Source organism: Astyanax mexicanus, chromosome 25 (genome assembly GCF_023375975.1).
Source record: "Astyanax mexicanus isolate ESR-SI-001 chromosome 25, AstMex3_surface, whole genome shotgun sequence".
NCBI classification, from domain to species: domain Eukaryota; kingdom Metazoa; phylum Chordata; class Actinopteri; order Characiformes; family Acestrorhamphidae; genus Astyanax; species Astyanax mexicanus.
The window spans coordinates 8,924,080-8,939,082 of NC_064432.1; the positions used below are offsets into that span (position 1 = coordinate 8,924,080).

A 15,003-nucleotide genomic window follows, 5' to 3' on the forward strand; every position below is an offset into this window, starting at 1 on the left:
TGTCTTTCTCACTGTTACACAGAGAATCGTGGCGGCTCCACCAGCAGAAACACTTATTCACCCTCTAATCTGTATTTAAGTCTACGATATTTTACTGTTAATTATTTTTACAATAAATTACTCCTTTATTTTATTATCTAGATCTGTCCAGAGACACCACAAAGATTAATAAAATATTTTAATCTGTAATTTTACTGCAGACTGTAAATCACTCATCAGCCTCACAGCCTCAGATCCAGAATTTAAGCTGCTGATTGGCTCCCTCTAGTGGATTTATCATGACGTCACACCCAAACTCAACCTGTTTATAATCCAGACTGAAGATCCTGACAGGATTATGAAACTCTGAGCAAATACTGGATTTTCAGAGCTCAGTTTAGTGAATATGTTTCTCTCAGTTTTCTGAATGGAACAGTTGATGGAACTGCTGCTGCTGATCAGTGTATAAAAAAAACAGTTGATAAAACACTCATTAGAAATGTGGAGTGATAGATGAACTAGACGTTCAGAACTGTGCATGGAATTATAAACATATAAACATACATAAAGAAGGTATACTCAGTTTATATTTTAATCTCATAAATGTAGTCGTGTATGAGAGATTAAGATCAGCTTTAATAAAGAGCAGGAGAGCTCTGCTGTTTTCACACCTTCAGCTCAGACAGCTATATACAGGAAACTGTTGATGGCACTTGGACACTTCCTTTATTAACAGCACTATTGTAGTTAAAGTAGGCGAGAGGTGCAGCACTGCTGTAGTGTTTCTACAGAGACGCAGTAATTCAGTGTTTCAGTCTTTTAGAGATTAGACATGTCTCTGAGTGTTTATGAGGATCTGATCTACTTTGAGGAGCTGAACAGAGCAGATCGAGACGAGATAACGGTGATTATATATGAGAGTTCAGACGCTGTTAGAGGCCTCGACCCCAACACTGAGGTGGAGGACGCCAACATGAGGAGGATCCTGAAGACACAAAAAGCAGGTACCGTTACTAATTGAATTTTGTATAATAGTAAAAGGCTGAGCTGTACTCTTTATAAACTCAACGCTTAGAGAAAGTTTAACTGTTTTCTGGTGATAATAAAGAACAAGCAGCAGAATTACTACACTGTAGCTTTCAGATCACCACTGTATTGTGTTGTAGAGAATATCAGTAAATCACAGGTTCTTGGGAAGTTCTCATTAAACTCAGGTATCTCATACTGATAAAAGTGTAATTGACAGCAGTGACACATGTATGGTAGTGGTGTAAGAGTGTGTGTGTGTGTGTGTGGTGCTGGAACAAGTGTTTCAGACACCAGTGTCAGTGTCAGTGCATGGTTAAGAAAAGCCTACAAAAGAAAGAATTCCAGCCAATAGGGTTTCTTGTGTCAGAAACCAGTGAAATGTTGGTGTGAGGAAGGTGAACTTACGGTGGCCGAGAAAGCCCAATGCAGTGCAAATTGAAAAGCGCTGCAAAAGCACAAAACACATCCATCAAAATTACAACACAGGCGCTGCAAATAGAAAAACGCGCTGCAAATAGAAAAACGCGCTGCAAATACAACCACAACACAACAGAATTTTCCCGGGGGACCTCAAAAGATGCTGTACCAGCTAAGCTGTGTCTTCAGTAAGGTCTCGGACTTCACTATATGTACAAAGGACAATAAGTGGCAAACAAGAAGCTTGTTTGCCACTTATTGTCCTTTGTACACAGCTGGTACAGCATCTTTTAAGATCCCCCGGGAAAATTCCGTTGTGTTGTGACTCACTTCCATTGTGTTGTGGTTGTATTTGCAGCGCGTTTTTCTATTTGCTGCACCTGTGTTGTAATTTTGATGGATGTGTTTTGTGCTTTTGCAGCGCTTTTCAATTTGCACTGCGTTGGGCTTTCTCGGCCACCGTAGGAACTTGATAACTTATTAAATTATACACTTAATTTATTTTGTTCTGTAAGGGGAAAGGCGTGCACCCCTGTGGATCTGATAATCAGGAAGCAGTAGAGAGGCACACAAGTTGCCCTCCACCACACCCAATCAAACTTAAAAGAGCAATATAGCTCTTCAGCGTTTTTTAACCAGAAAGTAAAACAGTCCCGGCCTATAAATGAGCCCAGTTCAGCTATTTAGTCTATTTCGCTTTGCTGGGCACCCCTGACCAGGGCTGTGGCGTCAGGGTAAGCCCTCTCGCCTTGCCCCATGACACTCCCCTCTTCTAGGATTTTACCCACCAGGGACATGGATGAGACTCTTGGATGGCCAATGGTGCTGCACATGGAGAGGTTCCAATATTCTAAATACAGCCTCCAATTAGTCATTGGTCACTAGGGGCAGTGACCAAGGAAGCTGTTGGCTGAAACAGCACAGGTTGAGCCTATTGTCCCATTTGTCCCAGATTCTGAAGCTAGCAAGAGTCTCAGGCTGGACCGGGTGACGCGAACACCTGGTTCCTGGTTAGCTGCTCTCGTCCTCATGTGTTGGACTGTGTTGGTCGCCAGTCCCTCCCAGACATGCACATTAAAAGGTCTAGTAAAATGGAAATGGAAAAATGGAAAATCTGAGATACGCTATGACGATTTGAATAAAATGGATACTGGCCAACCCTACTGCCATCTATGATGTATTCTCTGCACACACGTGTTAAATGTCTGTAAACAGCTTCAGATATGGAATGTCCCATTCATCTGCACTACTATTAGACCTCACTCCAACTCCTATAATTCACACCACCTTGTCATGAGCACACTGACCAGTGTTAATTTTCACAACTTATAGAGGTGTGGGCATTCCCAACCTGTTCCTTGAGACAACCCTTCATGATCAATTTACATAATGCTATCCCATAAGAGTGTACTTGCTGTTTCTATGAGTAAAGTTCATGTATCTGTGTTTCCTCATAGAGAGTCGCTCTGCAGGAAGCAGACGCTACAGACTGGCTGCAGTGGGTCTGGGTCTGCTGTGTGTTCTCCTGCTGACTGCCATCACAGTGCTGTGGATCCAGTTCAACCACCTGACTGCAGAGAGAGACCAGTTACAGACCAGTAACACCATCCTGACTGCAGAGAGAGACCAGTTACAGACCAGTTACACCAACCTGACTGCAGAGAGAGACCAGTTACAGACCAGTAACACCAACCTGACTGCAGAGAGAGACCAGTTACAGACCAGTAACACCATCCTGACTGCAGAGAGAGACCAGTTACAGACCAGTTACACCAACCTGGCTGCAGAGAGAGACCAGTTACAGGCAGAGAGAGACGGGCTCCAGAGAAGGTGTTCTGAACTGGGTTAGTGATTAATTGCACTTTTTAATCACTTTATTAGGAACACCATTCTAACACTGGTTTGAGGTTGAACTGGTACAGAATTGAACATCTAAATCATTCCACATCTTTACACTATGGAGTTACATTTAAGCCACAGTGTGTTGTACTCTGTAATGGGTGGGGAGCGATAGCTCTCCAGCCCAGAAGGTTGTAGAATCCAAGTGCAGAGCAGTAGATCTCGAAGCAGGTAAACCCAAGAAAAAAAGGATAATAATAATAATAATAATAATAATAATAATAATAATAATAATAATAATAATAATAATAATAATAATAATAATAATAATAATAATAACAACAACAACAACAACAACAACAACAACAACAACAACAATAAGAAGAATTAATATATAATCGTTAATATATATATTAATAGGATATATAATAATATTATATAATAATATTAAATATATAATTATTATTATTATTAAATCCAGCTCCACGCGGGGATCGAACCCAGGCTGTCACGGTGGCAGCCCAGTGCTCTAACCGCTGCACCAGCGAGCAGATTGGAATGTGGCCGCTTTATTCGCCCTTTAAAGAGCCTCCGCCGAAAGGGGCGGAGCAACGAAAACGGGCGGAGGACGAAAACGGGTGCAAAACAAAGTCACGCCTAGCGTGAGTGAAAGAGAGGGGGAGAATGTAAACAAGACTCGCTGCGGAAGCTAACGGCTACCTCTTATAAGACGAGGTGAAGAACAAAAGAGCTCCCAAAGGAAACGAAACTTAACTAAGGAGTTTGTGGATTATATGCTGTTCCACCAGAGAGGGGAGGAACAGCGGGGGGGAAAGAGAGGTGAGCAATCCGCGCCTCGCGGCTGCTACACACACACACACACAGGAGAGAGCACACAGCTCCACCAGACTCGAGAGGGAGAGGAAAGGGATAGAGGAAGATACTTATGCGGGAGGAGTATGCCAGCGTGTGCTGAACAATACTCTCTCCAAAGGAATAGCAGGGAAGAAAAGAGAAAAAGAGCCGAGGCTCGCTCGAAAAACGGGCATAGATTCGCTCTCACGAGCTTCAAAGATCAAGCACCGAGTGGCTGATTGGCGCTGCTTATAAGGTGTTCAAAGCAGGTGTTGGTAATTAGCCAATCAACCCTCGGGGCTGGCCTGGCGCGCCCTCCGATGCCCCGGAGGATGCCTCGGTCGGGCACCAGCCCTTACATACTCATAGTTTATTTGAAGGTGTTCATCAAGTGCAAATATAAAAATAGTCAATAGTGCATTCAGTTCCATATTCAGCAACAGAAATGAGCATTTTGTCTACGCTTGCACTTTTCATTTATTCAGATAATTTTTCAGTTTTCTACGTTAGAACTTTCAGTATTGTTGCACTGAAACAGAATCACAACTGTATAGTCTGAATTGTAGATAACTCTTGTTTGTGTCCCATTTCTTTACGAGTTCTGGCAGATCTGTTTCACATCTCTCAGAATCGTAATCATATAGACCAGAGAAGAGAGTTAAAAAGTATTTTACTGTGAAGAGTGTTTTCTCATAATGCATTGCTTTGGTGTTTAATCCACAGATAAAACAGTTACGGATGGGTGGGTCTACTTCAGCTCCAGTCTTTACTACGTCTCTAGTGAGGAGAAGAGCTGGACTGAGAGCAGAAACGACTGCAGAAAGAGAGGATCAGACCTGGTGATCATCAACAGCAGAGAAGAACAGGTGAGAGAGAGAGATGTTTTAAACTGATTAATACTTTTTATCTCAGCAGTAAGAGTGTATTTACCTCTAAAACACTGTATAACTACTTAGTCCTGTCAGAATATTATGACGGTTCCTTGTTTCACCACTGTTAATGTTATTAGCTCTACTGATCATATACACTGGGAACACATAAATCACACATCAGATCTCAACGACAGAAAGGTTGAGAAGAGAAGAAGTTGAAAATAACAGTGTCCTGGGGTGATGGCGATCCCAGAGTGGACGTGTGTCGACACTGCTACCGTGGGTTGTGTTCACTTTACTAAAATAAAGCATCCTTTTTCTTTTTTACCCGTCACCGAGCAGGAGTTTGGTTCAATAGTTCTCCAGACCAGTGTTTCTCAACCAGGGTGCCGCGGCACCCTGGGGTGCCGTCTGGCTTCATCGGGGGTGCCGTCAAAATATTGCGCCTCACGTGCATATTTCCTTTCCAGAGTCAGCTCGTGTCGGGGTGTGTCCCAATTCACAGGCAGCATACTCTGAAGGATGCGACCCACAGAGGCGGTGTATTACTGCGCAGCTGTGACGCAATCTGTCTTCGAATACAGACGATGCACGCGCTATTTTATTTCATATTCCGCCAGCAACACCCCCCGTTCTCAACTGAAGTACTGCGCCAGCGCCCCCCCCCCCCGTTCTCACCTGAATTACTGCGCCAGCACCCCCAACCACCCCCCCCCCGTTCTCACCTGAAGTACTGCGCCAGCCACACCCCCCTCCCCCCCCCCGTAAACTGGGGTGCCGTGACATCTCGCATATATTTAACGGGTGTCGTGATATAAAAAAGGTTGAGAAACGCTGCTCCAGACTACACAAAGTTGCATAATTTGAGAGAAAAAACAACTTCAAGGACTACTACGTTCTTGGCTAAAGCTGTTATACGGTAGGATGCTATGTCGGCTATGGAGAAATGTTCCTCTGCTTTGGAAAGGCCGGAGAGTTCCCGTTTGGCCACTGCTACAGAGGAGGATCGAGCTGCTGATACTGATACTTTGCCTCCAATGTGTTTTTTGCCTGCATTAAAAAGGTTGGAACAATCTCTTGTATCAGACCACACAAACACGCTGAACAAAGCCTTACAACCAATCCAGGACTTACTAGACTCCCTCAAACAGACTTTGGTCTCATATGCAGGTAGCATTAAAGCTTTAGAGGATGCCGCGTCTGACCACAGTGACAGAATCACACTGGAAAACGAATGCAAATCTCTACAAGCCCGCAATGCTGAACTCCAGGACAAGCTGGCCCACTTGGACAATCATTCGAGGATAGCTTATCTTCGTGTGATAGGGATTCCTGAAAATCTAGAGGGGGACAATGTAGAACTTTGCCCGTATATATATATTAAAAAAGGATTACAGTGTTCTATATGATCAGTGCAGCAGTAATAAAATGGACTGTGAGTGTAGAAACAAGGAGGTGATCGTAATATTCTGAGTGGACTGTGCTTAATTCACAAATCCAGTGAAGAAGAGTCCAGTCAGAAGTTAAAATAATATGTTTAGAAGAACACAGTTGAACGCAGCTAGAAGAACACAATTCAGTGCTGTTGACCTAACAGAGTTCTGGTTCTTTTAAAATAGTTTACACAGGGGTGAGAGGTGGGTTGTTGGAAATGTGTAAACAGTTATTGTACTTCAACAGGACTTCATTAACGTGTGGAGAAAATGTCAGTGGGTTTGGATTGGTCTGAGTGATGGTGAAACAGAGGGGGTCTGGAAATGGGTGGACGGATCAGAACTGATCACTGGGTAAGAGACTCCTGAACTGAACTCTGATCATGATGCAGTTACTGACTCTCACTCCTCACTGCTCTGATAAACACTCTGATACTCTCCTTCTCTCTGATAGGTTCTGGAAAACTGGAGAACCCAACAGTTATGGAGAGGAGGACTGTGGTTTATGCGGCTATGGGTCTGATCCTGTGAATAACTGGGCTGATTATCCCTGTAATAGCCAGTTCTTTTGGATCTGTGAAAAGAGAATATAAAGAGTAGATATTGTGTGAAAAGTGTGTAATATTACCTTTTTGTTACTCCTGAATAACTTCTCTTTTTAAAAGTGTTTAATTAAATAAAGACAAAAACAAGAATCTGCTGAAAACAGGAGTGTTCTATAAAGACTCATTTCACTGTTATTCATTCTGATTAATCTTAGTCATACACAGTTTTTACTTTTAGTGAAAAATCTCAATCACACATTTTGTGCAGTACAAGAATATGCTTAACCTCTTTTTGGGAAACCAACCCGTTATGTTAAAATGTATTTGGACATCCCTCCTAATGAATGCATTCAGTTCCTTTAAACTGCTGACACAGACGTGCAAATGCACACACTCCGTAAGTGCACAGCAACTGAACTTAATAATTTATTCCAAATTTTACTCAAATTTCTATGCAATTTGTAAGTCCAACTACCCAATCACTAGGCAGTCAACACACTCAGAAGAAAGCACCAGATCCCCAGATCTGATACATCAGCCAACAGACACCTGAGCTGAAAACACAGACAATTGTTCTCTCTCGGACTCTGGCTGCTGATGGTGATACAGCTACTGAATGTAAATACCCTCCTTAACACTCTGCTTTAGGTCAGACCCTTAAAACCTGTATAACTTCCAATAACAACTACAAAAACATCCAATTATACACAAGCTAATTAACATGGAGTCACACACTCAGCACAGCAGCAGCACAAACCATTCTCCTACCGTCTCTCTGCAGCTGAACTGGTCCAGGTCCTCACTAAACCCCAAACCCAGCCTTTATCTCAGGGTGGAGCTTCTGAAAACCTTCATTAGAGCTTCAATATCCAAACTGTACAAACTGTAACTGTGCTCATGTGCTGGATGTGTGATTATAATAATAAACAGGTTTTCAGAGACGCAGAGCAGAGAACCCTCTTTCAGATGAAGCGGCTCAGACTGAACGATCGAGACAAAGCTTTATGAAGTTTTCAGTTTCTGAGTAAACAGCGCTGGTTAGAGGATGGAGCTGAGACGTATCTGAGACTGTGTTTTTCTCACTGTTACACAGAGAATCGTGGCGGCTCCACCAGCAGAAACCCTTATTCACCCTCTACTCTGTATTTAATGCTACGATATTTTACTGTTAATTTTTTTTTTTACAATAAATTACTCCTTTAGTTTTATTATCTAGACCTGTCCAGAGACACCACAAAGATTAATAAAATATTTTAATCTGTAATTTTACTGACTGTAAATCACTTGTCAGCCTCACAGCCTCAGATCCAGCATTTAAGCTGCTGATTGGCTCCCTCTAGTGGATTTATCATGACGTCACATCCAAAATCAACCTGTTTCTAATCCTGACTGAAGATCCTGACAGGATTATGAAACTCTGAGCAAATACTGATCATAACTGTGGATTTCTTTAATGATTTATCTCAGACCAGTATATAAAACTCTACAATCTGGACTTGATGTGTGATATGGTATAATATATATAGTACAGTCTAGTTTAATATTATTCTAGTTTAATATTATTTACAGTGCTAATATAAACACTTTAAGAGAGTCTGTGTTTATCACAGCTGTGCAGCTCGTCTCTGTAATCTGAAATAAGCAGCTGTGTGAGAATAACACCACAGTAATAGTGAGAGTACTTTAATAAAACAGATAAAATACAGTTTCAGAGAATCTCAGTGTGAGAAACTGTACACTGAAAGTGAGTTAAAGTGAAGCAGAGTGTCTGTAGCTTTTAGTGCAGTTTAGCATGAGTGCTAAAGTAGAGCTGGAACTGTTTTCACTGGTCTGACTGAGAAGAGAAGCAGCACTATTGAGCTTTTCCACAGCACACACACTTCTCTACTGCCCTCTAGAGGAAACCAAGAGCAGCTCAATCACTGAATATCAGTCAGCAGTGCTGGATTTCTTTTTAGAGCTCGGTTTAGTGAATATGTTTCTCTCAGTTTTCTGAATGGAACAGTTGATGACTTCAGTTCATCTATGAGAGAGAATCAAACTGCTGCTGCTGATCAGTGTGAGAAACAGTGCATAAAACACTCATTAGAAATGTGGAGTGATGGATGAACTGGACTTTCAGAACCGTGCATGGAACTATAAACATGTAAACATAAATAAAGTAGTTATAGTCAGATTATATTATATTTTATTAAAAATATAACAGTGTATGAGCGTCTGAAGCAGCTTTGTTCATGAGCGTGAGAACAGCATTCACACCCCAAACACACTGTCTGAAGAACACGGCATTTGGTACGTGGTCATTTCCTGTATTAAAACCACTATTGTTGTTAAAGTAGCCGAGCGGTGCAGCACTGCTGTAGTGTTTCCACAGAGACGCAGTAATTCAGTGTTTCAGTCTTTTAGAGATTAGACATGTCTCTGAGTGTTTATGAGGATCTGATCTACTTTGAGGAGCTGAACAGAGCAGATCGAGACGAGATAACGGTGATTATATATGAGAGTTCAGTGGTGCTGGAACAAGTGTATCAGACACCAGTGTCAGTGTCAGTGCATGGTTAAGAAAAGTCTACAAAAGAAAGAATTCCAGCCAATAGGGGTTCTTGTGTCAGAAACCAGTGAAATGTTGGTGTGAGGAAGGTGAACTTACGGTGGCGTAGAAAGCCCAATGCAGTGCAAATTGAATGCTGCAAAAGCACAAAACACATCCATCAAAATTACAACACAGGCGCTGCAAATAGAAAAACGCACTGCAAATACAACCACGACACAACAGAATTTTCCCGGGGGACCTCAAAAGATGCTGTACCAGCTAAGCTGCGTCTTCAGTAAGGTCTCGGACTTCACTATGTGTACAAAGGACAATAAGTGGCAAACAAGAAGTGTGTTGTGACTCACTTCCGTTGTGTTGTGGTTGTATTTGCAGCGCGTTTTTCTATTTGCTGCGCCTGTGTTGTAATTTTGATGGATGTGTTTTGTGCTTTTGCAGCGCTTTTCAATTTGCACTGCGTTGGGCTTTCTCGGCCACCATATGAACTTGATAACTTGTTAAATTATACACTTTATTTATTTTGTTCTGTAAGGGGAAAGGCGTGCACCCCTGTGGATCTGATAATCAGGAAGCAGTAGAGAGGCACACAAGTTGCCCTCCACCACACCCAAACAAACTCAAAACAGCATTATAGCTCTTCAGCGGTTTTTAACCAGAAAGTAAAACAGTCCCGGCCTATAAATGAGCCCAGTTCGGCTATTCAGTCTATTTCGCTTTGCTGGGCACCTCTGACCAGGGCCGTGGCGTCAGAATGAGCCCTCTCGCCTTGCCCCATGACACTCCCCTCTTCTAGGATTTTACCCACCAGGGACATGGATGAGACTCTTGGATGGCCAATGGCCAATGGTGCTGCACATGGAGAGGCTCCAGTGTTCTCAATACAGCCTCCAATTGGTCACTAGGGGCAGTGACTTAGGAAGCTGTTGGGTGAAACCGGGCAGGTTGAGCCTATTGTCCCATTTGTCTGAAGCTAGCAAGAGTCTCAGGCTGGACCGGGTGACGCGAACACCTGACTCCTGGCCAGCCGCTCTCGTCCTCATGTGTTTGAGTGTGTTGGTCGCCAGTCCCTCCCAGACATGCACATTAAAAGGTCTAGTAAAATGGAAATGGAAAATCTGAGATACGCTATGACGATATAAATAAAATGGATACTGGCCAACCCTACTGCCGTCTATGATGTATTCTCTGCAAACACGTGTTAAATGTCTGTAAACAGCTTCAGATATGGAATGTCACATTCATCTGCACTACCATCAGACTTCATTCCAACTCCCCTAATTCACATCAGCTTTTCATGAGCACACTGAGCAGTGTTCAGTTTCACCACTTATACAGGTGTGGGCATTCCCAAACTGTTCCCTGAGGCAACCCTTCATGATCAATTTACATACTGCTGTCCCATGACTTTTGTCAACTCAGTGTACTTATTATTTCTATGATTAAAGTTCATGTATCTGTTTTTCCTCATAGAGAGTCGCTCTGCAGGAAGCAGACGCTACAGACTGGCTGCAGTGGGTCTGGGTCTGCTGTGTGTTCTCCTGCTGACTGCCAGCACAGTGCTGTGGATCCAGTTCAACCACCTGACTGCAGAGAGAGACCAGTTACAGACCAGTTACACCAACCTGACTGCAGAGAGAGACCAGTTACAGACCAGTAACTCCAACCTGACTGCAGAGAGAGACCAGTTACAGGCAGAGAGAGATGGGCTCCAGAGAAGGTGTTTTGAACTGGGTTAGTGATTAATTGCAGTTTTTAATTACTTTATTAGGAACACCATTCTAACACTGGTTTTGAGGTTGAACTGGGATAGATAGATGGATGGATGGATGGATGGATGGACGGACGGATGGATGTTGTGGTCTCCCAGGCCTCTTGACTTGACTTGAGTTAGTCAGTGATCCAGGTGACCAGGTGCCTATCCAACTCCATCTTGAGCAGCTTGTCTCTAAGTAGTAGGGACTGGATGGTGTTGAAGGCACTGGAGGCACCACCCCTCTTGTCCAGATGAGAGTGAGCTCTGTGCAGAAAATAGAGGATGGCGTCTTCCACTTCTACCTTCTCGCAGTACGCAAAATGCAGTGGGTCCTCAGCATGGTGGACCTGAGGTCTGAGGTGGTGAAGCAGCAGTCGCTCCATGGTCTTCATCACGTGAAATGTTAAAGTGGTCGGCCTGTAGTCATTCAGCTCCTTTGGGTGTGCCTTCTTGGGAACAGGAGTGAGGCAGGTTGTCTTCCCTGTGGCAGGAACCCTCCCTAGATGCAGACTCAGGTTAAACACATGTTGGAGGAGCTCACCCTGTTGGACAGCACATGCCTTGAGCATTCTGGGGCACTCTCTGTCTGGGCCAGCTGCCTTCCTGAGGTGACGTCTCCTCAGCTGTCTCCTGACTTGGTCTGCAGTAAAGGTTGATGAACTGGGGGAGCTGATTTGTCTGCCAGCTGATGGTGGTGTTGATGAAGATGGTGGAAGTGAGGGTGATAGTGGTGATGATGAGGAGGATGGTGGAGTTGAGGGTTATGTTGTTGATGACAGAGATGGTGGAGGTCAGGGTGATGGTGGTGGTGATGACGGTGATAGTGGAGGTGATGGTGGTGGTGATGACGGAGATGGTGGAGGTGAGGGTGATGGTGGACATGATGAAGATGGAGGTGAAAGTAATGGTAGTGATGACAGATGGTGGAGGTGAGGGTGATGGCTGATTGGCTGGAGGTCCTGGTGGTGGAGGTGAGGGTGATGGTGGTGATGATTAAGATGGTGGAGGTGAGGGTGATGGTGGCGATGACGGAGATGGTGGAGGTGAGGGTGGTGGTGGTGGTGATGACAGTGATAATGGAGGTGATGGTGGTGGTGATGACGGAGATGGTGGAGGTGAGGGTGATGGTGGCGATGACGGAGATGGTGGAGGTCAGGGTGATGGTGGTGGTGATGACGGAGATGGTGGAGGTGAGGGTGATGGTGGACATGATGAAGATGGAGGTGAAAGTAATGGTAGTGATGACAGATGGTGGAGGTGAGGGTGATGGTGGTGATGATTAAGATGGTGGAGGTGAGGGTGATGGTGGTGATGATTAAGATGGTGGAGGTGAGGGTGATGGTGGCGATGACGGAGATGGTGGTGGTGATGATGGTGTGGTAACTGCTGCAGGAAGAGAGGAGGAGTAGGGGGGTGGCGTTGGTGGTGACAGGGCGGTGGATGCTGCAGAAGGGTAGGAGGAGGGGGCAGCAGGAGCAGGACAGTCAAACCTGTTGTAAAAATGATTAAACCGATTTGCTCTGTCCTCCATCTACTGGATTACCGTTGTTATTCTTGCACCAGTAATGTTTTTCATCTCTGAAACCAGAATCACAACCGTAAAATGTTCCATTAAATCTGTATCTTACCTGTAAAGTCTGAATTGTAGATACGTTCTTTCAGGTTAACTCTGTGTTGTGTCTCATTTCTTTATGAGTTTTGGCAGCTCTGTATTACATCTCTCAGAATCGTAATCATATAGACCAGAGAAGAATGTTAAAAAGCAGTCGTGACCCAGAAGTGACCATATGTGTTTCATCTATAGATAAAGCAGCTAGAGACGGGTGGATCTACTTTAACTCCAGTCTTTACTACGTCTCTACTGAGAAGAGCTGGACTGAGAGCAGAAACGACTGCAGAAAGAGAGGATCAGACCTGGTGATCATCAACAGCAGAGAAGAACAGGTGAGAGAGAGAGAGAGTAAGTGTGTATTTACCTGTAAAACACTGTATAACTACTTACATATTATGACCACCTCCTTGTTTCTACACTCACTGTTCATTTTATTTGCTCCACTCGTCATATAAATTGGTAACTCATTGGATCTCAACGAAAAAAAGGTTAAGACGAGAAGTAGGAAAAAAAATTCTTACTGATATAAATTGTTTAATTGGTTGAGAAACATGACATAACAGTAAATGGAAACCAAAATCATTAACCCACTGAAATCTGAATTTCTGTGAACAGTTACTCAGAAGTGTGTGTGGGCCCTAAGCTCCTGTATCCACTCGCAGCAACATCTGGGCATGCTCCTGATGGGATGATGAATGGTGTCCTGGGTGATGTCCTTTTTAGGCAATCAGGGAGCTCCTGGACAGTCCGAGATGCAACTTGGTGTCGTCAGATGAGCTGATATATAGAGTGGTATGAAAAAGTTTGGGCAGCCCTGATCATTTTTATGATTATCCTATATAATTGTTGGTTGTTTGGATCAGCAATTGAAGTTAATTATATCGTATAGCAAAAGAACGCAGTGATATTGGAGAAGAGAAATGGATGTTATGGGATTTACAGAAAGTGTGCAATAATTCTTTAAATAAAATTAGGCAGGTGTATAAATTTGGGCACCCCAACAGAAAAAATTACATCAACATTTAGTAGAGCCTCCTTTTGCAGAAATAACAGTCTCTAAACGCTTCATATAGCTTCCAATGAGAGTCTGGCTTCTGGTTGATCATCTCTAGTTCATTCAGGTTTGATGGTTTCTAAGCATATATCACACCACAGATTTTCAGTAATATTCAGGTCTCGGGACTGAGATGATCATTCCAGAACGTTGTACTTGTTCCTCTGCATGAATGATTTAGTAGATTGTGAGCAGTGTTTAGGGTCGTTGTCTTGTTGAAGTATCCAGCCCCGGCGCTTTAACTTCAACTTTCTCACTGATTCTTAAACATGGTTCTCAAGAATCTTCTGATATTGACTGAAATCCATGAGACCTTCAACTTTAACTAGATTTCCAGTACCTGCACTAACCACACAACACTACAGCATGATATTTTACATATTTTACTGTGTGTAGCTTTAAGTGTTTGTCTTTGAAATTGGCACCTTATGCCTTTCTCATATTTGGATTCACTTGTCTATGTAGGTCAAGGGTCAATGGGCAAATTTTTGTGTTCCAATAATTAGTGATAAAAGTACTCAAATCAATAAAATGACAAGGGTGCCCAAATGTATGCACTTGCCTATTTTTGTTTAAATAACTATTGCACACTTTCTGTAAATCCTATAAACTTAATTTCACTTCTTAAATATCGCGGTGTTCGTCTGCTATATGATATATTTAACTAGTTGCTGATCTGAACATTTGAATAATTTATAAAGGAAAATCATGAAAATGGTCAGGGGTGCCCAAACTTTTTTATACCACTGTACATTCCCAGAAGGTCTCAGTTGGATTGAGGTCTGGGGAACAGTTAATGCCATCTATGCCTTTATTATTCAGGAACTGCCCACACACTCTGTCCACCTGAGGCCCCACACTGTCCATTTATAGGGCTCTGGCAGTGCTCCTCATGGTCCTCCTCAGATAAAGGAGCAGCTACCAGCTCTTCGTGGGTTCTGTTATCTCTTCCATTCTCTTGAGACTATGCTGGGAGACACAGCAAACATTTTTGTGAGAGGTGGGTTGTTGGAAATGTGTAAGCAGTTATTGTACTTCAACAGGTCTTCATTAACAGATTGAGA

General features: G+C 43.2%; 1 protein-coding gene across 1 annotated transcript; it reads left to right on the top strand.

Moving 5' to 3' along the window:
- The first annotated feature begins 796 nt into the window (after positions 1–796).
- On the top strand, positions 797–7,017 carry LOC125787670 (CD209 antigen-like). Its single transcript, XM_049472241.1, has 5 exons — positions 797–983; positions 2,883–3,269; positions 4,852–4,985; positions 6,672–6,778; positions 6,879–7,017. Exons 1-5 carry the CDS (start codon positions 812–814, stop codon positions 7,015–7,017), a joined length of 939 nt encoding a protein of 312 aa, XP_049328198.1. The 5' UTR covers positions 797–811.
- The last annotated feature ends 7,986 nt before the right edge of the window (positions 7,018–15,003 follow it).

Coding starts and splice junctions, on each gene's coding strand:
- LOC125787670 (XM_049472241.1), top strand. CDS start 812: ATGTCTCTGAGTGTTTATGAGGATCTGATCTACTTTGAGGAGCTGAAC. Junction 984..2,882: donor CCTGAAGACACAAAAAGCAG/GTACCGTTACTA, acceptor GTTTCCTCATAG/AGAGTCGCTCTGCAGGAAGC. Junction 6,779..6,878: donor GGATCAGAACTGATCACTGG/GTAAGAGACTCC, acceptor TCTCTCTGATAG/GTTCTGGAAAACTGGAGAAC.